This window comes from Diaphorina citri, unplaced genomic scaffold (genome assembly GCF_000475195.1).
Source record: "Diaphorina citri unplaced genomic scaffold, Diaci psyllid genome assembly version 1.1 scaffold727, whole genome shotgun sequence".
Classification (NCBI taxonomy): Eukaryota; Metazoa; Arthropoda; class Insecta; order Hemiptera; family Psyllidae; genus Diaphorina; species Diaphorina citri.
The window spans coordinates 54,984-81,314 of NW_007378160.1; the positions used below are offsets into that span (position 1 = coordinate 54,984).

The window sequence follows — 26,331 nt, forward strand, 5'->3', positions numbered from 1 at the left end:
TCATGATAGCCACACTGCCCTCACGGTGACGTGATAGTGTTTCTCTCTACGTTTAGCCCCTAGGCAAGGAAGTACTGGGTATACGATCAACACCTGGGGTACATGTTTGTCATGCCATACCAACTTCACACATTTATTATTTATAGGCAAATCAAAAATGCAAAGTAATTTCTTTAACCCTATGATCGTGCTAACTGTCGAGGCTGTGTCAAACAGAGGGTGAAAATTCCTAGTATGTACTTATTATTCCTTTAGTTTTGCATTGTCAAAACCGTTTCAATTAAACCTGAGTTGAATTCGCACTAATTCCTCCCACAGTCAAATTTGAGATCGATACAAAGCGATTTCAGTCCCACCGATTTCAGTAAATAGTAAAATGGTTTAGGAAAGAGTAATGCCCGGGTTTATAATCTCAAGTTGAAATGGATGTTGTCTTCTGAGCATGATACGAGTATAAGCATGCTTGCAGAGACTGAATAAAGTTCAAAATTCATTTCAAATGTGTCTATAAAGTGTAAACAAGAGGGTAAGTTTTTTTTCCCTCGAATTACTGTAAAGTATGCAAAATCGGCAGATACGATTTCTTTTCGATTAGTGCGATCCAACTTTTATTCCCGTGTAATATAGGATTGTTTTTGTTACCACTTTTTTTTTCGAAGTTACCTTGTTTATTTATTGTTTTTTAGTTCCTAGATCCTGATTAGTTGTTTGTTGAAATTTGAGTAGGTAGGTGAAAATCAAGTGATGAAAAAAGTTTAAATTGAAGCAAATGGGGATGTAGAATCTAAACTGATTCAACGTTTTCCAAATGGGATTCATTCAGGATCCTGAGATTCGAAGTTACCTTGTTTATTTATTGTTTTTTAGTTCCTAGATCCTGATTATCTAGTTGTTTGTTGAAATTTGAGTAGGTAGGTGAAAATCAAGTGACGAAAAAAGTTTAAATTGAAGCAAATGGGGATGTAGAATCTAAACTGATTCAACGTTTTCCAAATGGGATTCATTCAGGATCCTGAGATTAATCCTGAAAGGTTCAATGTTTATTCAAAATTTGAGAATTGTGTCAGAGAGAAAATGAAAATATCATAGGTCTAGAAAAAGTACATGCCCTTTTTATTGCTACTTTTTCAGGAAATATTTACTATAAATACATCAGACCAAAAAGTGAGGTTGGAAAATGACCATTTTCCATTTTCTAATTCACGTTTTTCAGTAGGTAAATAACTCAACGCTGACAACTAGGCAACAATGTTTACAATTGTTATTTCTTTTGTTATACGTATCATGTTTTTGTTGAAAATAAACAACTTTAAAACTAATTTGTTGATGGAATTTTCTTTTGATCAGATCAGTCTTATATTTCGATAACCTATCCTGGTCAGCCGTGTCTCTAGACCCAAATTGTTAATCAGGGAGAAGTGAAATAATTATCATGACAGTAAAACACTAGGGGGAAAAAAAAATCGACCAATTATTATATCAGAAAGTATGTAGTTCAAAACAGATTTACAAAGTCATCGAAATTTCAACTTTGAAAATTTGGCACTGATTTTCAATTCTAGATCGACCCCGGGTTTGGCAGAGCAAACTCTTAATAGGAATAGGAAACAGGAAAAGCTTCGTTCACCCTCAATCTGGAGATAATTCAGCTTGGTAAGATGGTAAGTCCGCGGAATGAGGTACGCTTGAAAACCCATCCAAGTACTATTCACGTTCGACGTTGCTTAACTTTAGTGATCGGACGAGGACGGACGAAAACGTATCCAATTTTACCGGAGCGCACCTCCTCACATATTTTTCTCTTTAAACCACTTTGGTCATTGATTGTGACTTTTAACCCGCGAGAGCGGTACCTCTATTTAGAGTTGCGCGAGGACTGTATGTACCCTGTACCCTTGAGCGCAGTGCTCACATTTGCCTTTTCACGTTTTCCATTTGTTACCGGAACATATTTTTAACCACAGTCCTATACTCGTCATCTTGTATTTTCAGCTGCGCCTGTACAGTTTCCATGAGTTTCTTCACGCTCACATTGCTTTCTCTATTCTGCGCGCGCACCAAATCCGCCATTGCTTCCTCATAGCGTTTCATCACCACGTAGCACGACGCCCTCCTATAGAGAGCTTTCACATTGGTGTCGTCCACGCTCAATGCTTTCCCGCACAACTCGATAGCGTACGCGGGGTTGTTGAATTTTATCTGACACATAGCCATGTTGTTACACACTGTAGCGTAGAGTTCACACGCATGCGCCGTGGTTTTGTCATTCATGAAGATCAAATACTGTACGCTCGCTTTGAATCGCCGGAAGGCCGCCTCGTATTTCCCTTGTTTGAACAGCTCACTCCCAATCTCCTTGTGTAGCGTTGCCCGTGATAGTTTATCCTCATCCGTCATCTCGTGAACGGATGGCGTTCGTGTGATTTCGGCTAGCTTGAATTCAACATCGGCGTTGGGGTTAGTTTGTTCACGGTTTTCTTCAGGGAAACCATTTTTTATCTCTACTAATTGGTTACTTTAAGAATACAATTTAAATACTACGCCAAGTAGTGAAAAAGAGGTCATTCACACTTACATACACTAAACAAATTGATTAAAAACTAAAAAAATAAAATAAAATAAACTTCAGTCCTTTTTTATCCACATAGGATAAGTAGCCCAAAAGAAAGCCACTTTATAACATCACCGTTTTCAATTCGTCCTTGGTCCTAGATTTGTTTTTCAATTTGCAAATTCTTTCAGATTCCTTCTCAGATACTACCAACTTGTATTCACGAGGGTTCCGAATTCAATCGTCCGTCAATCCGTCTTGAGGTTCAATGGTACTTCTATCACTAGGAATCTTCACAAATCCAGGGTTTTTGATTTTAATATTCTGGATCGGTTTTCTTCCGGCGGACTGGAAAATCAAATCAAATAGAATGTTTGCGTTTGAATCAGGAAATTCAAGTGGACACACATACGGGCACAAGAGGCAGATAATGTTCATGTCCCAAATTGTCACAATTCTAAATTAGCTCGACACACATTTCCTTGGACGATAACGTCAAGCGTTTACACTATAACTTTATTTCTAACGATTCGTCTATAAATACATGATTCTCGAAAAATGAACGGCAAAAATCGACGTTTAACTTTATCTGTTAAGTTGTTCAAGAAACCTACTTGTTGGGTATAAGATTAGGTAAAAATAAAGAAAGAATTAAAATACATAAAATAAATATTTTATTTTTTACGAATTTTTATATCTAAATAAATATTAATAATTAAAAGTTCAAACATCATTCTACGATTTTTAGCTAAATCCCCTTTAAGGATGAGCTATCTCTTTTATTTTTAAACACGGAGGAAACAAAAGAGAGGTACATAAAACTATTCCATTTTAAGGTAAAATGAGAATAATTATTTCTTACTTCTGTTTTACGAAGGAAAAGAGAGCAAGTAATATTTTGTTAGTCAAAGGATCTACATAATCATACTAGAAGGAGATGACATATTTTGTTGTTTGACTTCTGGTCTGGGTACAAGTTTCTCTCATTTTATTACAAGAAAGTATAGGGATTTATAACATATGTAATTAGAATTTTTTCTTACATCCTCCGTGACCGAGTGGGATCCACATTCCTTCTGATCCGGAGGTTGCAGGTTCGACTCCTGACCAAATAAAATTTCCAACGATCTTTAGGAAGGAGATGACATATTTTGTTGATTGACTTCTGGTCTGGGTACAAGTTTCTCTCAGTTTATTACAAGAAAGTATAGGGATTTATAACATAATTATGTAATTAGAATTTTTTCTTACAGCCTCCGTGACCGAGTGGGATCCACATTCCTTCTGATCCGGAGGTTGCAGGTTCGACTCCTGACCAAATAAAATTTCCAACGATCTTTTATCTGGTATTATAATCACAAACAGGGTACGTATATTCTACATTTTTTAACAATGTTTGAGTTGTTCGAACTTACTCTTTAGGGTTCAAATACAGAATCCATAGATAGAGATATCTTGATAACAAACAAATCAGTAATTTTTGTACCCAAGGTCAGCATGTAGTTTTGTTAAATGAAAATGAGAGAAAAATGGAAAGAGTTAGATTTTAAAAGTCTAATTTTGTGCATTGGTAGTTGTATTAGGGAGAAAAAGTGAAGGGAAAAAAATGGGTAAAATACTGAAATAAATTAGTGGAACAAAAAAGGGAGTAGCCCAAGGAGTTATTTAATAACTTCAAGTAGGTAGTTCCTGAAAGTCGCTGAAGGAACTTTTCTAAAAAATTAACTTTTTTTTTTCAAATTCCCTTAGGATGAGCGTCTTACATCCCTTTTTTCCAGTGGCGTAGCGTGGTCTAAATTCAAGTGTAGGGCGTGTAGGGCTCATGCACAGGTCTACCAAGTCCCATCACAGTACATGCCAAAAGGCAGACTCTTTAATTCTTGGAATTTTTTCATTAGCAAAATTTCACTCAGAGGCCCTCTTTCAAATAACCATTGAAAATTTCAGAAAATACCTAAGGGGCCTATGGCAGTAAGTTTGGACGTCCAAAGCGGAATCTCTTAGGTTCTGCCATGTTGACTATAAAAAAGTCACATAATCGAACACGGCTTTAGCTGACAGTTCCTTTAGCAAGGAGTTCCGATTTTATTTTAGAAATCGGGCCCTCATCGGGGAACAAAAAAGGGAGTAGCCCAAGGAGTTATTTAAAAACTTCAAGTAGTTCCTGAAAGTCGCTCAAGGAACTTTTCTAAAAAATCAACTTTTTTTTCAAATTCCCTTAGGATGAGCGTCTTACATCCCTTTTTTCAGGGAACAATTTTATGGTAGCTAGAAAGTACTACTAAAATAGATAATGTCATGTTCAAAGGGTGTCCAAAAACTCTAGTTAATGTACACTTGCAATATGGTTAGTTAATTAATTAAGATATCTCAAGTTACCAATTAATTAAGATATCTCAAGACTAAAAAAAAAAAAAAAAAAAAAAAAAAAAAAAAAAAAAAAAAAAAAAAAAAAAAAATACAATTATAAGGCCAAACAAAAGAATTTTTTATTTGCATTAAGAGAGCCATAAGTATGGAGTTTTTTTTTTATTATGAATTCCCAGAGATAACTTTGTGTCCCCTTCTTTCATGAGGTGCGACTTTAAAAATGAGTAGGAATACCTAATTCCTTTCTAACTATAAATTGTTTGAAACTTTCAAGTAGTTCCTATTGCTCTGAGCACTAACCTATGATTCTATGTTATGTCGATGGGATAGTGGTAGAAGAAAGCGAGAAGTCTAGCAGACTTCTTCACTACACTATGGAATAAAAGGTTAAAAAAGTTACATAAAACTTTACTACACAAGGAGAAGGGATGGCACAAATCTAGCTTAGATGACCCAGACGAAAGAATAAGGAAGGTGTACAGTATAAACACTTTAGCTAGTCAATAATTCTTTAGCATCTAATAGAGATGGTGACAAAAACTCTACATATTAGATCTAGCCAAATAGGTAAAAGAGAGTTCTACAAGATTGAAATTAATCTTTCCAAGTTGGGTTCTAGTGTTCTACACGTAAGGAAACGCACAGCTTAAGTTTATTCTATGCTGGACATAGAAGCTATGGGTTATCTCATAACTCCGTGGGGTTTAAATTAATTTTAACAGAACGTAAGAGGAATAATGACTACATGAATTTGGCAGAGAGGGAAAATGGAGATTTTAAACAAAATCGTTTCACATGGTACAAACACATTGCCTCGCGTAGACAACACAATAGAATGAAAGTTAGATATCAGTCTATGAGAGAAATCTGAGCAAACCCAAGCAATGCTTTCTCATCAGCAACCTCGCCTGGTTGTAACGTAGAAGACAGAGGAAATGTAACGGACTTCTTGCGAGGTGTTCCATTGACTACCAGTTCCAGGTTCTGGGAGATAGCCTCTGTGTCTCTAGCATCCACTAGACCTGCACCTACCAACTCTCCAGCAATACCATCTGATGTGTCCTTGCCTATGCAGAACTCAAACCGAATGTCATTGAGTTCCCGTCTTACATTACGCATGCGTAGTATCAAGTTTACCACACGATCCTCTTCTTCTCCTGAACTAACATTACGCATGCGTAGTATCAAGTTTACCACACGATCCTCTTCTTCTCCTGAACTATCTACTTCCTGTAGACAGTTCATTGGTTTCTCTTTCTTCTCATCATCGGAAGACTTGTCTCCTTCATCTTCAGAGCTCCATACCCACTCTCCTGTCACTGTTCTATGAAGACGTCCTGATGCACCTGGATTCTTCTTGGCAGCTTTCTGTATACGTGTTTCAAACGTAGGTCCTACCGACACCAGGGTTTGCTGGATAAACTTTTTGTCTTTTGCTTTCTTGAAGAAAGGATTTTTAAGTAACTCGGATGCCGTCGGTCGCTTGGTTGGATCTTTCTGTAGACAGTCTGATATCATCTTTCGAAATGTTTTCCCATAGGCTTTGTATTGATCTTTCTCTGCTGCACCTGTGTCCAGGGTGGGAGGATCATTCTGTAAGGTAAGCATGAGGACTTTCATGGCAGGATACTTGTGATAGGGTGCCGTGCCTGTTGCCATTTCTATTGCAGTGATGCCAAGTGACCAGATGTCAGCCTTGAAATCATACCCATGATCTTGTTCCATCACTTCAGGTGCCATCCAGCAAGGTGTACCTACAAATGTATGTCTGACCTTCTGTCGTGATAGATCTCGCCCTGTAGCAAGCCAGGCAGACACACCAAAGTCTGCAATCTGAACTGTTCCATCCTCACCAAGCAGTATATTCCCTGCTTTGATATCTCTATGGATCTGACCATTGCTATGGAAATACTCTAAACCTTTGAGTACTTCCCTTAGCACGGTAGCAATTGTTGGCTCATCACACACCCCATGCTTACAGTTGGATATCTTCAACCGATGTTTGATGATATCTAGTAAGGAGCCACCTTCCAATAGACGTAACACAAGCCACAGCTCATCCTTCACCACAAAGCTGGTATGATAGGTGACAACATTTTCATGATGACAGGAACTCATTGCTTGAATTTCTTTCAGCAACTCGTCCATACTTGTGTTCCACTTCTCCAGGTTGATTTTCTTGATGGCACATTTCTCTGCACGTGCCTTACAATAAGCACTATGCACCACGGCTGTAGCACCAAACCCAAATTGATTTTCTTGATGGCACATTTCTCTGCACGTGCCTTACAATAAGCACTATGCACCACGGCTGTAGCACCAAACCCAATCACCTCACGCACCTCATACTGGTCCTCTGTGTTTGGCCATGGCACACTGACACTTGCACTGCTACTGGCAGCCATTATTCTTCCTGGTACATTCTAAAATAATAGAGAACAAAGCTCAATTAAAATACTTGGCTTCCTTCCTCTGGAGTGCACACATGATCTGAAACAAATAAGTATGGCCATGGCACACTGACACTTGCACTGCTACTGGCAGCCATTATTCTTCCTGGCACATTCTAAAATAATAGAGAACAAAGCTCAATTAAAATACTTGGCTTCCTTCCTCTGGAGTGCACACATGATCTGAAACAAATAAGTACACTGATCAAGTGGAAAAAGAAAATTATACTGACCTTTGCTATGAAATCTTAAATGAAATTTGATGTCTCCCCACTGATGCTACAGGTACTTGCTTTCAAATGTTACAAATGACTTCCATCTGAAATCAAACAAATATTCATTTTCATGGTGAGTAAAGAAATGATTTGTCAAAAAAATTATGACCAAGTTATCTCTGAAGATGTTTTAGTGATACCAATATCATCTAATTCTACTCTCTTGCAGATAGAGTTCACAACACGGAAGTTCCATTTCCGAGTAAGATTTTAGAAATTTCTCTCCTTGTTGCTTACTTAATATTTATTTATTTCTTCTCTCTCCCCCTGTCCTTGGCCTCTTTCTTTTCCTTTTTTTCCCTCAAATATTTTTCAAATCAACTTACACTGCAGTTCAGCATATTTATTTTTTGGTTATCTTGTCCACTCTGACATGAAAAGACAGTTATTGTTCTATCAAATCAACTTACACTGCAGTTCAGCATATTTATTTTTTGGTTATCTTGTCCACTCTGACATGAAAAGACAGTTATTGTTCTAGGAATCTGAAATAAGGAAAATAAACAAATTACTTAATCAATTCTGGTAATCATATAGTTATCTCTAAAATTGACTCAAAGTCAGCTGCTTATTTAAGGACCTTTACCTTTCATTTACTCGTAAGTACTTAAGGCTTGTTCACATTTGTCATAAAAAAAAAAGTGTTGGATGTAAGTGAGATCAATCCCATTTACATTACATTGCCTACAAGAACATTTTCCCTAGTACCACTGGTCCTTGCTCATTTGAGAGCTTCTTTTTGTAACAATTTTCTATTGATGTGACTTCTGAACAAGTACCCCATTATGGGCAAGTAACATTAAATTGATCCAGCACAATCAACATGAGTAGATGCAATGAAATAGCATTGTTTTATTCTCAAAATCTCAAACACTACCAATACCCATTGTTTGACAACAAATTGGTGTGTTTAACATAATAAATACTCAGCAACTCATCCATACTTGTGTTCCACTTCTCCAGGTTGATTTTCTTGATGGCACATTTCTCTGCACGTGCCTTACAATAAGCACTATGCACCACGGCACCCAGGGTGAACAGGGTTAACAAATAAGGGTTGTTTTGCAAACAGCTATAGCTTTCTCTCATTGATTTTAGGATAATAAAATCTCTGTTATTACTACTATCAAATCTCTTAAACCGGTGTGAACGACCTGGTATTCCTGTGTTATAAAATGCCTTATTTAAAAAAAAAAAAGAAGAAGAAAAAACTTATGTAGGTAGAGGCTCTTTAAAACTTAACTGAACAAGAAAACTGATTGAGAAATAAAGGTCCTAAGAGTTATAGGTTGGTAGGTACCAAAAGAATCACCCCAAGTAAAAACTATGCAAGGGGAAAAACTCAGATGATATATTCTATTCTCCATTCCTTTCCATTCTAGGTAATGATGATCATGTCATCTCACATGACATGGCTTCCGGAGATCCCATAAAGGTCCTAAGAGTTATAGGTTGGTAGGTACCAAAAGAATCACCCCAAGTAAAATCTATGTAAGGGGAAAAATTCAGATGATATATTCTCCATTCCTTTCCATTCTAGGTAATGATGATCATGTCATCTCACATGACATGGCTTCCGGAGATCCCATCGACTTCTACCTACACGAGCGTCCCGTGTATGGCCTCTCGGTAGACCCCTCTCAGGATGCAATATTCGCTTCGGCCTGTGACGACGGCCGTGTGCTCCTGTTTGATACGCGCTCTCGTGAGGAGGCCACAGAACTAGCAGTGAATAGTGGCCCATTCCATGCGGTTATGTTCAACCCAGTGGAGGCCCGACTGGTGGCAACCGCCAATAGTAAGGATGGCATTGCCCTGTATGATACGAGGAAACCTAAAGAGTGAGTAGACTTGAATATCGAGTTGATTTTCCAATGCTCTCCTTGGTCTTAGTGTGTGCTCATTAGGTCTAAAATTAAAATATCTTCACATCTATCAACCGTGCTTTGAGGTGCACAAACATCGAAAAAATTATCAGGATTCTCAATAATATCATATTCTTGGTTATTATAAGAACAAAGAATTTAGTAAATTCCTCTTGTAATGTAAATATTGTTATTTTATGGCAGTTTTGTTTGTTTAAAAATCACTGATTGTGCAATGTGCATCATGTGTTTTTATGGAACTTTATTTATTATCTCGATTTTTTTTTCTTTTTTTTTTCATTTCGGCCTACAGAGGGCCACGTAATTCTTACTTCTATTCATGTTTTCTCTTCATCCAGTAGATCTTTCTCTCCTCTGACTATTTACTATTGGGTCTGGAGACAACGGTGGTTAGTGGCTTCAGTTTATCAGATGACTTTACAGATTCTCGAAATAGGGGTCTATTGTGTATAAGATCACGGTTGATTTGGGCGTCCGCCAAATCCTTTTTTACTTGATTTGACTACTTAGCATAAGATGACTTATCTCGAATACTATTTTGAAGTTTGATTATTTTCGTATTTCAGAGTTCTCATGCAGTACGGCTCGTGCGAGAGTTGCATGAGCATTCGGTTCAACAAGGCCGGCACCCAGCTACTCGGCCTGCGCCGCCGCCTGCCCCCAGTGTTGTACAACACGCGATCCTCCTCCCCCGTAGCCCAGTTTGATCACGAAGGCTACTACAATTCGTGCACGATGAAGAGCTGCTGCTTTGCCGGCACGCAGGATGAGTATGTGGTGTCGGGGTCGGATGATTTCGTACTCTACATGTGGCGAGTGCCCCGCGATGACATTTATGGTGAGTTGCTTGCGAACATTTCAATAGTTAACTTTCTTTTTCGAGTGTAGCTGGTAATTATCCTTGAAGTACTAATCCTAATGAATTCCACATTATTGAACAGAAATTGCGTAGAATTTAATAGATAAGCGAGAAAAAATTTCGGTCCTTTTTTCGAAATTTTTCATCTATCGCCTATCGCTGTATCGCTCAACTCTCAAATCGCGATCTTGCTCACTTCGAAAAAAGCAAAATGTAAACAAAAGATAAATACATGTTGTGCAACGTTTGAATATAAATTTGAATTTTCCCCCAAATGCAACTTTTATAATTTAGAATTTTTGAAAAGTTTGAAGTAGTCAGATATACAAATGGAAATCAACGTTCAAGATAGGAGAAGGCAGAGTGCCTTTCCTATTGAATACCTGATGAACTAGGGTTGGCTGCGAAAAGGGGTTTTTTTCCAAGTGGTTTGATAGAGGGGACTGTAACTGCTAAGGACGATTAAGTCCTGAAACTGAAGAGGGAAGGAAGACAGTATAAGAGAAAGCCAGCCGTTCCGAGAACGAACCTTATCCGTTCAAGATAAAATCCGCCCTGGGCGGGGATCGAAACCGCGACCTAGCGAATGGAAATCAATTTTATTCAAAAAATATAAATTACTAGATAAGTGAGCAATAAAAACTAAAATATCTGCATAACACAAAATAGTAATTTTTTCTGCCGGCTTTTTTATGCTGTTACATCTGAAACTATGTTCATACAGGGTTGTTCACAACTTTGGTTCTGTCCCCGTAGTTTTGAAAATTTCGCCTTCGGCGCAACAATGTATTTTGTTCATCTATATCTATAATTTCAGAGATCTTTTTTGATTACTGTAAAATACAAACTTCCTTAGCACGAAAAAAAAAATAGTAAGGCAAAAGTATTATACCTTCTTCCGCTTTGGGCCCAGCTCTCCTCCCCTCAATAAAAATTGAAAAAAAAAAAAAAAATAGGATGTAAAAGTAAAAATTAATTTCTACCTACATAGGTAGGTAGATAGGTACCTACATAGGCAGGTACCTACATAGGTAGATACCTACGTAGGTAGTGTTTACTTTCTGAATTGAAAAGAATAGGTACATCAGGGACAAGCATATTACAAAACTTTATTGGTCTGATTAAGAATTTAATTAAGTGAAGTGACACAAATCAAGTATGAGCAATACCTATCTCCTCAATAGTGTCTAGTGACATCTATGTCTGCAGACATGGGAGTTTAGAAGTTTCGATCTTACCTGCCTGATTGTCTTTGTGTGTAGCTGGTAATTATCCTTGAAGTACTAATCCTAATGAATTCGAAGTACGTTCAAGATAGGAGAAGGCAGAGTGCCTTTCCTAATGAATACCTGACGAACTAGTTTCCAAGTGGTTTGATAGAGGGGACTGTAACTGCTATGGTCTTATCGTCCCGAAATCGAAGAGAGAAGGAAGACAGGATAAGAGAAAGCCAGCCGTTCCGATGACGAACTACGGTTGGCTGCGAAAAGGGGTTTTTTTCCAAGTGGTTTGATAGAGGGGACTGTAACTGCTAAGGTCTTAATTGTCCTGAAACTGAAGAGAGAAGGAAGACAGGATAAGAGAAAGCCAGCCGTTCCGAGAACGAACCTTATCCGTTCAAAATAAAATCCGCCCTGGGTGGGGATCGAAACCGCGACCTAGCGCTTTCAAGGCAGACGCGCTACTCTCCAAGCTAACTAGGCTGGCCGGTCTTTCTACTTTCCTTGTTGAACAAACATTCGGTGTGCAAGCCAAGTGTGATACCCACTCGGCCACGGAGGTTGCTCCAAAAGACTAAACTAAATAAATTGGTGCAATATTTGAGATGAACTAAAAAAAAAAAGGTTAGTATTGCACCTCTTTATTTAGTTTAGTCTTTTTGAGCAACCTTCATGGCCGAGTGAGTATCACACTTGGCTTGCACACCGAATATTTTTACATGTCCCGTTATATTTTTCATGAGAATCATCAATTTGATGATTCTCATGAAAAATATAACTGTCCAAATGTATTTTTTTCGTAAAGATCGTCAAAAATAATAAATAACCCGAAAAGGACAAAAAAAATTGACAAAGGAGGAAGGAGGTCAATTTTTTGAACCACCCTGTTTTTGTTTTTATCAAAGAATGCAGAATAGGGGAAAGTGGGGAAAGTTGTAATCGTAAATAATCAGCTGTTTAGTCAGCTGCACAACTGCTGATAGTTGTAGGGCTAGGGAAGACATGTCTTGTATGGAATATGAATATCCATTGAAGTTTTTATAATTTTATTTCATATTTCATGTTTCAGTTTTATTACTTTTATTGTAAAATGGTTGATCAGTTCCACTAGTTATAATGGTTTTATCTCAAGATAACAGTGTGTAATTCCATTATTGAAAACCAAAAAGGTCTAGTTTTTGTGTCATGATAAGGCCAGCAACATGGCAAAGACTTCTTTGAACAGTGTTGATTTTCTCCTCAAGAGAGACTACTTTCCTCGGGAGGCTGTGAGTCAGAAGACAACCCTCTTCAGACGTCTCCAGACCAATAAAACTTATGAACAGAAAGACTTGAAAGCTCACTTTGGTTGTGTGAATGCCATAGATTTTTCCAATGATGGAACACTTATGATATCAGGTAACTCCTACCCTTGGGGTACTTAAATTTTGTCTGTTCTTTGTTTTAATCAATAGATTTTTTTTTTTTTTACAACTGTACATACCTGAAGTGCCAAAAACAAACTAAAAACTAAATTAAAATATTAAGCAAATAGACAAGCATATAAACTCTGAAACTTTATTTTGAGCTAAAAATCAAGCCATTAAATAGCCATTAAACGTATCAATCAATCAACTGTACATATCATGAATAGTCTTGGTTAATATCTACCGCTTCTCCTCTTTGCTGATTATTTTCTCCCCTACAAAATACCTACATAATTTCCATACCAGTCATTTTATTTTCATCTGGAATCATGCACTAGCAAAATAGGTACCTACTTATGTACAACTTTATGAAGTGCCTGAAACTCTGAACAAAAACCATGTTTTCATAAATTAACTTAGTTGGCTAACTTGCTAACTTGAATCATAAAGGTTCTGTTTTTCAGCATCTTTTGCCATTTTTATTGCCAGTTTTTTTTTTTTTTTTTTTTTTTCACATTACTTACTACTTAGCCAGTAGTTCCTATTGCTCTGAGCACTAACCTATGATTCTATGTTATGTAGATGGGATAGTGGTAGAAGAAAGCGAGAAGTCTAGCAGACTTCTTCACTACAGGTTAAAAAAGTTACATAAAACTTTACTACACAAGGAGAAGGGATGGCACAAATCTAGCTTAGATGCCCCAGACGAAAGAACAAGGAAGGTGTACAGCATAAATACTTTAGCTAGTCAATATTGTTAAGCATCTAATAGAGATGGTGACAAAACTCTACATATTAGATCTAGCCAAATAGGTAAAAGAGAGTTCTACAAGATTGAAATTAATCTTTCCAAGTTGGGTTCTAGTGTTCTACACGTAAGGAAACGCACAGCTTAAGTTGATTCTATGCTGGACATAGAAGCTATGGGTTATCTCATAACTCCGTGGGGTTTAAACTAATTTTAACAGAACGTAAGAGGAATAATGACTACATGAATTTGGCAGAGAGGGAAAATGGAGATTTTAAACAAAATCGTTTCACATGGTACAAACACATTGCCTCGCGTAGACAACACAATAGAATGAAAGTTAGATATCAGTCTATGAGAGAAATCTGAGCAAACCCAAGCAATGCTTTCTCATCAGCAACCTCGCCTGGTTGTAACGTAGAAGACGTTTATATTCACAGGACAATGGATCAAATCAGCTCAGCACACTCTGGAGGGTCATCGCTCCATTGTGAATCAAGTGCGATATAACGAACTAGGTACCTACTTAAGTACAACTTTATGAAGTGCCTGAAACTCTGAACCAAAACCATGTTTTCATAAATTAACTTAGTTGACTAACTTGCTAACTTGAATCATAAAGGTTCTGTTTTTCAGCATCTTTTGCCATTTTTATTGCCATTTTTTTTTTTTTTTAAGAAAAATACCTACTTGGCCAGTCATCATGTGACCAAGTTTTTTTTTTTTTTTTTTCACATTACTTACATATTTGATTTATCAGTAAAACCATGACCAATTCCACAAAGGAATTTTTAATTTGACAAGCAAGGATGTGACGAGGAGCTATGGGGCGCGGTAGCCCAGTGGTAACGCGTTAGCTTGCCATGCAGAAGGTCCCGAGTTCGAATCCCACCATCGACAAAAATTTGCACTCGTTTTTCGATTTGTAAATTTTTCAACGAGTTACTTTCTGGTGTTCTCTTGTTGACCCAGCACCTAAATGGGAAGTATAGTGTCTCTTCTCGCCCATCTGATGAGGGACATACTACGGGATGGGAATGCTACGACACAGACCACTTGAGTCTAAAATAGCAGTTTAATTATTCGGTACTTGGATTTCGAGCCCGCTCGGGCCTTTGGAAGTACCGTAGGCGTCATTTTCATGAACTTATTAATTTATTTTACATATTCATTTCAGCTATGGAGTCCATTTCCATTGGAAGGCAAACCGGATGAGGATGAGGAGAAGGAGAAAAACACATCCTCCTTTAGGAAAGTCTACACACATGAGGACTATATTCGACTTATATTACGGAACGGTGAAACGGTGAGTGTGCAAATTATTAAAACAAAGAGACATTTAAGTTTCGACTATTGGTCTGTAAAGGATAACTCTCGAGACTTTGGTTCAGTTTTGAATGAATTTGATCAAAATGTTAAAACACAAAAGGAATCGGCCAATTTTATCGATGCGACACGTAACGACTTCTCCTCAACCCCAAAATTTCAGAGTCTGATATATAGTAAAAGGGAAACATGAAGCTGGAGGGGAGGGGCCTGGGACCCCCACCCCCCTCCCTAAATACAGCCCTGTGTTGTCCTCTAAGAGCTCTTGTTCTTGAGGCTTGAGAGTGGCATAGTAAGATTTCCAATGCATCTTTCCTGAATCCATGGTAACCTTTTCAATTCTAACTTTATTATTCTTCATTTTCTCAGGAGGAGATGACCGTCGTGTGCTCCTGTGGAATGTACAAGAGTGTCTGCACAACACCAAAAACCCCAGCCCAAAATCCATGGAAGCTCAACACAATAGTAATATATTCACCCTGGCATTTGATAGTCAAAATAAAGTCATCTTCTCTGGAGGTATACTAAACAGACCATTTGATTTAGCTTGGGAGCTCTTTGAGATTTCCAAAGGCACCCTGATAACTCTCGAAACTTTGGTTCAGTTTTGAATGAATTTGATCAAAATGTTAAAACACAAAAGGAATCGGCCAATTTTATCGATGCGACACGTAACGATTTATCTAGGGATTCAAATTATAGTAGAGCATCAAACTATACTTACCCAGGATAGCTAGGTCAGTCTAGAATTGAACTTATTCCTATACTATTAAGTATCAGCCGACTAACGTGGCAACTCACCAAATCGCTCTCTCTCGCTTTTTTTTTATACGAGATTTCCTTGAATCTTGATGGCAAAAAGGAACTTTTCATTGCTACACAAGCAAGCTAAATAAAATATTTGTATTAGAGTTATGTACGCCTTGAAACTCTAAACCAGCCCCTCGTAATTTCAAGGGACTTTTCATTGGTACACAGGCAAGCTAAATAAAGTACATATTACTTTCCATTATTTGTATTTGTATTTCCTGCACCTTGAAACTCTTAACCACCCCCTCGTAATCTCTCTTCTCAGTTCATGAACCACGACTACTCGCTGCAATCCACCAACGAGGACCCGCGCATGATGGCCTTCTTCGATTCCCTCGTGCAGCGCGAAATAGAAGGCTGGTCTCCCACCGACGAATCCAGCTCAGACATCGACGGCACCCCTACGCACCGTCCCTACTATGACTACGTCCAGGGAACGCCATCGCCCTCTTCCTCTGAAGAGGAGGAAGAATTGAGAAGCCCCGGGGTAGAATCGTTCCTGAGAAGCCCGATCACAACTGCCACCAGCACGAGTACATCACTTAATAGCACATCCAGTAGTCAGAACAACACCAGTAGCAGTAGTAGCAACAGTATGATACTGTTCCTAACCGATGCTGCATTAGGTAAGTCAAGGATTTACGCACAATGCGTGCATTTAGTATTTACTCTTAGACCACGCATCGATATCTCTCAAATGTGAGACAAAGAATCATCTAGTCAGCTTTAGTTTGAACAGAAATACATCACGTAAAAAAAAAAAAAAAAAATGCCGCTAGCTTCTCATGACCAAACTCCCAACTGGAGTTGACCTGTGGTACCTGAACGAAGTAGTTCGTCCGTATAATACGTAAAAATTTCGATTTTATTTTATTTTTGAAAAATATAAAAATTAATTTTCAAAGTTTTGATATCAGTTATAAATGAGACATACTGATATACAGTATGTCTCAAACATTTTCAAGTGTAGTAAGTGGAGTGGAAGATAGCAATCTTCGACCCAGATTCAACCCATCCAGGAGAAGTGAAGAGAAAAGACCAACCAAAGACCAGGCCATTGTACTGTCAACGACCGAGACGTCCGGCGCATCAAGCATCCCATACTATGCCTTCACTCGTGCAGTTGGAGAGATAGTAGGACCGAAGAACGTTACCCATGCATCCAAGATCCCAGGTTCCAAATTCTGCATATTCCTCAGTAGTGCAGAACTCGCCAAGAAATTCCAAACAGAACACCCCAATATCCAGGTAAACGAAATCCAATTTAACGTTTCACCTTACATTCAAGGGTATTTAAAAAAAAAAAAAAATAGGAGAAAAAAAAAACACCCCCCAAAAAGCCCAAAAATCCCAAAAAAACAAAAAAAAAAAAAAAAAAAAAAAATGCCGCTAGCTTCTCATGACCAAACTCCCAACTGAACAAAACATTCGGTCCAGTTTGGGGCCTGCATTATTCAAAAATGTTGAAAACAAAACGTAACTGTTTAGTTGTTTCGGTCAAAACAATTCGTGATTCATTAAATAAAAAAAACTCGTTATGTGCGCCACTAATCATATTCCCCGGCGTTCACAGAGTCTAGCGACACCAACGGGCTGTCCGAACGCACCCGCTCCATTCTCGAGGACAGCCTCAACTCTCGCCCCGCCGCCCCCGACCCCGCAGATCCCGCTCAGAACCCGATCAAGGCTCTGATCGCCGCCAAACGGGATCGTCTCATGAAGCTCGCGTTTACACCGCCGGACAAGCGGAAAAAGAAACACCTGCGTCGGCTGAGAAGGAAGACGAGAGAGCTGACGAGTGATGAGGCAACTAGTGCGAGTGCTAGTGATGAGGACCCGGCTGCACCTAGCAGGTAGGTAACTTTTTTTGTTATTATTAATTAGACTAACTTTATCATGGAGACTACCGTTTTTATTATTACCTAGCAATGAAACAACCACTACATTAGGCGCATGTGGTCTGTGAACCCAACACCAAATCAAACAATAAAGAGATTTATTAAATCAGGTGTCCCTGGTCTCAGGAAATGGCCACTAAAAAATCGAATCAAATCATGAATTATTTGTGGTAAAGCAGAGGTTTTTCACATTTTTTTGGATACCAAAGCACTACTAAGTGGCTCCTTTGCAAACAATTTCCATATATCAATAATCTTTTTACACTGGTCATAATGCTGCCACTGGTCGCTACTCGATTAAAGTAGCTGATACCCACTCGGCCACGGAGGTTGTCGGAAATGGCCACTCTTTAAGGTTTTTGTGTTTACCCAGCACCTAAATGGGAAGTATTGTGTCTCTTCTCGCCCATCTGATGAGAGGCATACTACGACGCAGACTACATGCGTCTAATGTGACTGGTGTGAAATAAAAACGGCGGTGAAACACTCCTATGCATGGCCTCAGGAAAGGTATAATCTTGGAAAAAAAAAAAAAAAAAAAAAAAAAAAAAAAACATTGCAAATTTTTAAATCTTTTTCAGGGCCCATCGGCCGCGTCGGTACCGCCTGTCAAGCGGTGGCGAAGAGACACGAGATGTCACGAGTGTAAACGAAGCCTCCACCAGTAGTGGCGTGCGACGAAAACGAAAACTATCCGATAAATCCTCGGAAGAACGGAAAGTATCGGAAACGGAAACCCCGGACAGCGGCATAGCGAGCGATACGAAGACCCGGGCGCGCTCCAAACGTTCTACAAGCGGGGTCCGAAGCAAGGCGAGATGCTATCGGAATCTCCTGCGAGTGTCTAGTTCCTCGGATGACGATACAGACTGAATAGATGGAGGACCCTGTAACATTATGAATTTCCATTTATATTTTTAAAATGAAGGGAAGTAATTAATTATTTCCTACATGAATTCAAAATTTTGAAATAAACCTTGTGAATTGTATCAGTTACTGCCCTTCATTTCAAAGATACAGACTGAATCTATTGATGGAGAATTCTGAATTTCCATTTATATTTTTGAAATGAAGGGAAGTAACCTTGTTGTTGTTAACGGCTTGGCTGAAGCTGGGGATTTGATGGTCTCCAGCCAGGTTTAGCTGGCTCGTCCTGAACCACGTGCTTGCATATGCGATCAACCATCATGAGGACTTGAGCTTTTTCTTTTAAAGCCACGTAAACCCTATTTTAAATGCCAGCTAGCTAGGCTGGTTGAGGGAAGTAACCTTGTGAATTGTACCAGTTACTTCCCTTCATTTCAAATATACAGACTGAATTAGGATTTTCCTATTTTGTACTTCTTGTCTTTGTGAATTGTGTTAATTTTGTGATATATTTGACTGGAACAAACAAAAAATGTCTTTTTTGGGTCGATTGTTCGGGGTTTTTACTTTTGCAAATTTTACCTTCGCATTCAATATGTCGGAAACCCTTATTTACAATAGGAATAATTATCCGAATTAGCAGGAGTAAAAATACCGAACAATTATGTTACTTTACTTTTGTAAGAAATTTTCGTCGCGCTCAGTGGCTTGGCTTGCAGGAGGTACCGGGTTCAATTCCCGGCATAGCTAATATTGCTCTAGCAGGCCTATTAAGCTAACAACCTACTAAGTTCCATTTGATTTGTATAGCCTTAACGGGGCTGTTAGGAGTTAAAAAGAAGGTTGGTAAAACTCATCCTTAATGTTTTAGGAAGAGAGAGCCAGCCTAGTTAGCTTAGTTGGTAGTGCGTCTGTCTTGTAAGCGCTAGGCCGCGGGTTCGATTCCCGCCCGGGGCGGATTTTATCCTGATGGGATAATGTTCGTTCTCGGAACGGCTGGCTTTCTCCTATCCTGTCTTCCTTCTCTCTCCGATTTCGGGACGATAAGACCCTAGAGTTACAGTTCCCTCTGTCAAACCTCTTAAAAAAAAAAAAAAAAAAAAAAAATAGAGAAGTGGTCAATGTAATCAAATTAAAATGTTCCTTCTGATATTATGTTGTTTCATAGGTACCACCTCCCTCCCAAATAAATGAGGAGGTTCAACAGACCTAAAGCACCGTTCAAACCGGTGGAAAATTGGTATAATACGTCGGTGAAACCGTCATAATAAATTGGTATATTGGTAATACCGGTATAATTTATTGGCTTGAGATGTAAAGGCAGTGTTTTCCGCCCGCACTAACATCTACTCTTTATATTCACAGGACAATGGATCAAATCAGCTCAGCATACTCTGGAGGGTCATCGCTCCATTGTGAATCAAGTGCGATATAACGAACAAATCTTGTGAAAAGTCAAAGTAGATATATATAAAAAAAAATCTTGATTTCAATTGGTCCCAACAACACTAGAATTTTCCAACTAAACTGCCTTTTTCAAATTCAGATCTTCCCGTTTTCAGGTCGGAAGAAGATAATAGAGGTTAATGAAAGTAAAAATGTTCCTGTACTGGATTTGACTTCACCCTTAAAATGGAAAGTCAGAATAATGCTTTTATTATTGAAAATTCCTTCTTCTTGGATTAGTCAGTTCCTGACAGAGAATCTCAAGAATAATCCCTTTTTTGTTAGAGGAATTCATTTTTGGAAATCATTTCAACGTCCTTTGGATAATTTTTCAACCAATGTAAACCACCGCTGCAAGAACGAATACTGATTTTACACTTTGAATAATTTTCTTCGGCCTGCCGTACATAGGAAGCGTAGTCGCGCAAAGTCAAAACCTGTGGAAATGATACAGAATTACAGACCTCTCACATTCCAGGAGACCCAAGTCGCGCGACCACCCCTCCAGTGTGCTCCAGGCCTTTTTTTTCTAAACAAAGTAATTATGTTAGATGGATGTAAAACCTAAGATTACCAATATACATATTTATTTATTATTGTCAATTTTACTTTACCTGTTGTCTTCTTTTATATTCAACGAACGGAGTGAGTTTTAAATTTTGACCCGCCGATTTTGCCTTTAGTTTGTTTGTTCTACGATAACTTGCAAACAGTTAGTCCGCATTTGGTAAAAATCCACTTTGGACAATTTGGCGAAAATGTTTCAACACAAAGGATACTTCGGCCTTTAGACTGGGTTTTTATCCTGCATGTCTTTGTTTCATTACAACTCCTGAATAGCTGGTTCGGTCTTTTTTTTTTAACGTGTTATGCCAGCCACTGACTGTCTAACAGACCTAAGTCTGTGAGCATGAGTGGTTGACATTAGCTGGCGTCATAATTTAAAATAAAATAAAAATCCCTCGATCCTAGGGGAAAAAATAGAGTAAGAACTTACATGATAGGTACAACAATAATGCAAAGTTTTTTTTTTATTCATTGAAAGAACAAGATTACTGTGAAATCTTTTGACATAGAACATTCCTACCTACATTCTAAAAATCTAAATGGTTTAACGCTAGCATAAATACTGTGAGAACATATTCCTCGGTAATAATCAAGTCCTAACTCCTAACACAGACTTATAAACTCATATACCAAGCTAAAAGGTACTGAGATCCCAACGCAGCGGTCACATGGCATTCAATGTGTTAAATTTGTACACGATTTTCCTGAAGTAACAATAAATTAATAATGAGGTATTTCATTATTTATTAAATAATAATAAAAAAAAACACTGCTAGACCAAGCAAGTTTCCACAAAATACGTACTGTGAACATTCATAGTTCATAGTGTTCATACCAACTCACGAGTCAAAGATTTAAAACAGACAGCGAACTTCTGTGTACTGTTGATCAATCATGCATCTTGAATCTGAAAGCATTGGAATTTGGAATTAACGCGAATGTGGTTCCAAGAAAAGACCAAAGAAAAACTAAATGGCACATCATGGGCTGCTTCAAAAATAACGCTGAGTTTATTATCTATTTTTTTTTTTTTTTTAATCCATACTCCAAGCTAAATAAACTGTGAAAACAATTGGATAGCGAACTTCTGTGTACTGTTGATCAATCATGCATCTTAAATCTGAAAGTACATATTGGAATTTGGAATTAACGCGAATGTGGTTCCAAGAAAAGAACAAAGAAAAACTAAATGGCACATCATGGGCTGGTTCAAAAATAGCGCTGAGTTTGTTATCTATTTCTTTTAAATCCATACTACAAGCTAAATAAACTGTGATAACCTGATAACATTGGTAACCAAAGGAGGTACATAGATGGTAAATTTACTCCAAATATGGTGGAATTAACGCGAATGTGGTTCCAAGAAAAGTACAAAGAAAAACTAAATGGCACATCATGGGCTGCTGCAAAAATAGCGCTGAGTTTGTTATCTATTTCTTTTAAACCCATACTACAAGCTAAATAAACTGTGATAACCTGATAACATTGGTAACCAAAGGAGGTACATAGATGGTAAATTTACTCCAAATAAGGCAACGGCCAAAGGAGGTAGTTGGTAAATTTACGCCACATCCAAGGTAGGTAGTTGGTAAATTTACGCCACATCCAAGGTAGGTAGTTGGTAAATTTACGCCACATCCAAGGGAGGTAGTTGGTAAATGTACGCAACACGCACCGGTTAGTTTACCCATCTTTATCCAATATTTAAACCCAGAGATCTACATATTCCTTTCCTTTAAAGAGTTAAAGAAATAAATCTATGCTCCACTCAAGGTAACAAACAAAAAGCATTACGTACACGCATACGTCCCGTCTCAATCAAAACTCCGTCTTATACATTTGTTGGCGTAGTGGTCAAGACGCTCACCTGGTAAACAGGTGGGTGTGGGTTCGATCCCAGCCGAGGCATTGAATTTTATCCTCATTTATTTGAGAAGTTGACCACATAATAATGGAGCTCTAACCTCGCTCAGTGGTTACCTTTCACTCAAGAGTCTATTATAATTATTTTAGTTGAGACAGGAACGGCACATAAGATGCACGCTGCTAAAGGAGAGCGGGAGCTTGGTTCTTAGTTTACGTCACAACGTCATCTCGATGTTCAAAGTGGTCCATTTCAATGGGTTTGCCAATCCAAGGACCCAAATCCTTGCACGCTTCATGAAACAGTCGGCGTGTTTCCTGTAAGGGAAAGTAAGGGTAAACATTAAACCACGTACACACACACACACACACACACGCGCTATGATTCGTTTGCAGGGTAAAAAAAAAGATGTGTGCTTCACCGCCGTTTTTATTTCGTAGCAATGAAACAACTGCTCCATAAGACTCGTGTTGTCTGTGTCGTAGCATGCCTCTCATCAGATGGATGGGCAAGAAGAGACAATACTTCCCATTTAGATGCTGGGTCAACACAAGGAAGTAACACGTAGAAATATTCGCAATCGAACACAAATTTTTGTCGATGGTGGGCATCGAACCCGGGACCTTCTGCATGGCAAGCAAGCGCGTTACCAATGGGCTAACGCGGTTAGCAAAGTTACCTACCTTGTACTCTGGAGCAGATGCTTTGGCCTCGACATACGAGCAGTATTCCTCGTCAAATCCGGTGCAGGTTGGAACTTTGTTGCTGATCAGATGCAAGAAGGACCGGAAGAAGTGAGCCTTGCACAGTCTAGACTCGAGACCGCAGGTTTGACGCCCGGACTGAGGAATATTCGGATATCAGGCGTATTGTTAGAATCCAGGACTACATCAGGGATAGGGGAGTGTTTACTGTAGAGGTGTATCAGAGCAGCGCATGCTACGTTAGCCTTGGCCTCACGTTTACTCTTACCTGAAACATTCAAAATTTCAGACATACTCATAGTAAGGAGAGTGGAGTGAATCGTTTATAAATAACAAGCTGGGCCCGTCCCTCCGGGAATTTTTTAGCCCGTAGTTTATTCGATCGTGATTAAAGAAAATCAGTACCTATGTACCTACCTAATTTGTTTGATATTCAGTTTATTATTATTCTTGATCTGATTTTTCGATTTTACTTTCATGTAATGATTTAAAATCAAGACTAGAGCCCGTTCCCCCTTCCCTGAAACTATGGAGCCTTCTGGGAGGATATCACTTCAAGTTTTGCTATTTTATATTTAACCATAACTATTCTACTGTACTGTAACTCTCAAACGGTTAATCTGATTTTGATTAAAATTGGCATGATAAATGAAGTAGATAAATAAAGATACTATTCCCTACGACCTACACTATCACTGTTGATATGTAGCTTCACTATGATACCAATAAAGATTATAAAGGTATCACTTACTGAGCGATGCAATTGGATTTCTCGACAGGTAGAGTTGAAATGCTGCTGAGGAATATTCGGATATCAGGCGTATTGTTAGAATCCAGGACTACATCAGGGATAGGAGAGTGTTTACTGTAGAGGTGTATCAGAGCAGCGCATGCTACGTTAGCCTTGGCCTCACGTTTACTCTTACCTGAAACATTCAAAATCAATACTCTTCATCAAATCCGGTACTGGTGGGCACTTTGTTGCTGATCAGATGCAAGAAGGACCGGAAGAAGTGAGCCTTGCACAGTCTAGACTCGAGACCGCAGGTTTGACGCCCGGTCATGGCGTTGGTAACTTCGATGCCTTCGTCTAGGAAAGAGAAAAAATTGCTGTTTTATACCCCTTCGTAGGTTCGTAGAAGCTTAACCCATCCTTAAGGACTGTTTGCCCCTACACCTAAGCCTCAGATTGGGCTTTTTGTTTGAGGAGTTAAGCTGTTTTTTTAGAACCCTTAAGTGTGATGTTATAGACCTGTTTTCGACCGATTTTGATGATTTTTTTTCGTGGTTATTAAGAAGAGTCCTGTGGGTGACATAGGCTTCTTAAAATTGTCACATTCCATCCTGTATCATAATGGCGACGCTAGAACCCTTAAGTGTGATGTTATAGACCTGTTTTCGACCGATTTTGATGATTTTTTTCGTGGTTATTAAGAAGAGTCCTGTGGGTGACATAGGCTTCTTAAAATTGTCACATTCCATCCTGTATCATAATGGCGACGCTTCACAGTCATGCCTCTTATGCCGCGCTGATCCCGTACAAAGGACAGGTCCACCACTAGTAAGAATAATCTTCAAAATTTCCAACCCTCCTATCCTTTGGGATAGATGGGCGGTGAGTGCCGTTCTTACGATTTATGAACGGCACACACCGCCCATCTATCCGAGTGAAAAGGGCCATGATAATGAAGGTCCCGTATCAACATTATTGTACCAGTTACTTCCCTTCATTTCAAATATACAGACTGAATTAGGATTTTCCTATTTTGTGCTTCTTGTCTTTGTGAATTGTGTTAATTTTGTGATATATTATTTGACTGGAACAAACAAAAAATGTCTTTTTTTGGGGCGATTGTTCGGGGTTTTTACTTTTGCAAATTTTACCTTCGCATTCAATATGTTGAAAACCCTTATTTACAATAGGAATAATTATCCAAATTAGCAGGAGTAAAAATACCGAACAATTATGTTACTTTACTTTTGTAAGAAATTTTCGTCGCGCTCAGTGGCTTGGCTTGCAGGAGGTACCGGGTTCAATTCCCGGCATAGCTAATATTGCTCTAGCAGGCCTATTAAGCTAACAACCTACTAAGTTCCATTTGATTTGTATAGCCTTAACGGGGCTGTTAGGAGTTAAAAAGAAGGTTGGTAAAACTCATCCTTAATGTTTTAGGAAGAGAGAGCCAGCCTAGTTAGCTTAGTTGGTAGTGCGTCTGTCTTGTAAGCGCTAGGCCGCGGGTTCGATTCCCGCCCGGGGCGGATTTTATCCAGTTGTCTGACGAGTGAAACACCTGGGAGAAATAAGGGACAGTGAGGGTTCAAGTTGAAAAACAAACAGGTTGGGCTTCACATAATCACTTAAAGCTGTGTTATACTGGCAAATTAAGATCCATTCACTATGGACAACACCTAGAAATCTGAAATTTGGTAGGAATATTGCTAATATATTATTAAATAAAAAATAAATACCAACCTCAGTGGTGTAGTGGTTAGCACGGTGGACTCTGGATCTGGAGGTTGGTGGTTCGAGTCCAAGTCAAGTCATTAAATTTAGCGTATCAAGCGAGGAAGGACATTTGCAACAAGCATTTAATGCTCAACACAATTAAAATTCCTTTAAATAAAAAATAAATCAACTGAATTGAATGTTCTCGATGAGCATTAAGGAGTGCGATAACACTCCGCCCCACCAAATCATTCCTAATATGTTCTACATGAGCAATAAGAAGGGATTTTGCCGAAATCTAAACCATTCTCGAGTTATGATCAATTTTCGATGGCGCAGCACGAGTAATTGTGTTAAGCATAAATGCTCGTCACAAATGTCGTTCCCCGCTTAATGCACTACGCTAAATTTCAAGACTTCACTTGGACTGGAACCACCAACCTCCAGGTACAAAGTCCACCGTGCTAACCACCGCACCACCGAGGTTGGTATCTGCTGGTATTTTATATTTGTCTAAATGCCATATACGAATAACCTATCCATTCACTTACCCTGGCATCCCCACAGGGACTTGGTATCATAGTGAAGCTACATATCAACAGTGATAGTTGTACCTAGGTCGTAGGGAATAGTATCTT

At 38.7% G+C, this 26,331-nt stretch overlaps 4 protein-coding genes and 1 long non-coding RNA gene across 8 annotated transcripts; 2 read left to right on the forward strand and 3 right to left on the reverse strand.

The window, feature by feature from the left end:
* Positions 1 to 1,090: 1,090 nt before the first annotated feature.
* LOC103511541 (peptidyl-prolyl cis-trans isomerase FKBP5-like) lies at positions 1,091 to 2,445 on the reverse strand. Its single transcript, XM_026825290.1, has one exon. It carries the CDS (start codon positions 2,395 to 2,397, stop codon positions 1,939 to 1,941), a length of 459 nt encoding a protein of 152 aa, XP_026681091.1. The 5' UTR covers positions 2,398 to 2,445; the 3' UTR covers positions 1,091 to 1,938.
* A 2,627-nt stretch (positions 2,446 to 5,072) lies between these two features.
* LOC103511543 (serine/threonine-protein kinase OSR1) lies at positions 5,073 to 11,695 on the reverse strand. 4 transcript variants are annotated; one of them, XM_026825287.1, is made up of 6 exons: positions 11,630 to 11,695; positions 8,057 to 8,131; positions 7,605 to 7,690; positions 7,207 to 7,344; positions 6,084 to 7,126; positions 5,073 to 6,026 (listed from the first exon to the last, which is right to left on the reverse strand). In XM_026825287.1, the coding sequence occupies exons 4-6, from the start codon at positions 7,324 to 7,326 to the stop codon at positions 5,771 to 5,773; spliced, it is 1,419 nt and encodes a 472-aa protein (XP_026681088.1). In that variant the 5' UTR covers positions 7,327 to 7,344; positions 7,605 to 7,690; positions 8,057 to 8,131; positions 11,630 to 11,695; the 3' UTR covers positions 5,073 to 5,770. The 4 variants fall into 4 exon arrangements, with proteins under 4 accessions (XP_026681088.1, XP_008474488.1, XP_026681086.1 ...); XM_008476266.3 differs by having other exon boundaries at positions 5,073 to 7,126; XM_026825285.1 differs by lacking the exons at positions 8,057 to 8,131; positions 11,630 to 11,695 and adding an exon at positions 7,973 to 8,042 and having other exon boundaries at positions 5,073 to 7,126.
* LOC103511555 (DDB1- and CUL4-associated factor 5) lies at positions 9,156 to 19,593 on the forward strand. Its single transcript, XM_026825281.1, has 8 exons — positions 9,156 to 9,487; positions 10,099 to 10,370; positions 14,206 to 14,283; positions 14,402 to 14,409; positions 14,868 to 15,071; positions 16,167 to 16,527; positions 17,475 to 17,754; positions 18,381 to 19,593. The coding sequence occupies exons 1-8, from the start codon at positions 9,156 to 9,158 to the stop codon at positions 18,670 to 18,672; spliced, it is 1,827 nt and encodes a 608-aa protein (XP_026681082.1). The 3' UTR covers positions 18,673 to 19,593.
* A 2,157-nt stretch (positions 19,594 to 21,750) lies between these two features.
* LOC113468416 lies at positions 21,751 to 22,350 on the forward strand. Its single transcript, XR_003392172.1, has 3 exons — positions 21,751 to 22,015; positions 22,212 to 22,227; positions 22,261 to 22,350. It is a non-coding gene; the product is annotated as an uncharacterized LOC113468416 (long non-coding RNA).
* A 385-nt stretch (positions 22,351 to 22,735) lies between these two features.
* LOC103511544 (double-stranded RNA-specific editase B2-like) lies at positions 22,736 to 24,357 on the reverse strand. The gene is made up of 3 exons (XM_008476267.3): positions 24,192 to 24,357; positions 23,227 to 23,268; positions 22,736 to 22,860 (listed from the first exon to the last, which is right to left on the reverse strand). The coding sequence occupies exons 1-3, from the start codon at positions 24,309 to 24,311 to the stop codon at positions 22,756 to 22,758; spliced, it is 267 nt and encodes an 88-aa protein (XP_008474489.1). The 5' UTR covers positions 24,312 to 24,357; the 3' UTR covers positions 22,736 to 22,755.
* Positions 24,358 to 26,331: the final 1,974 nt, after the last annotated feature.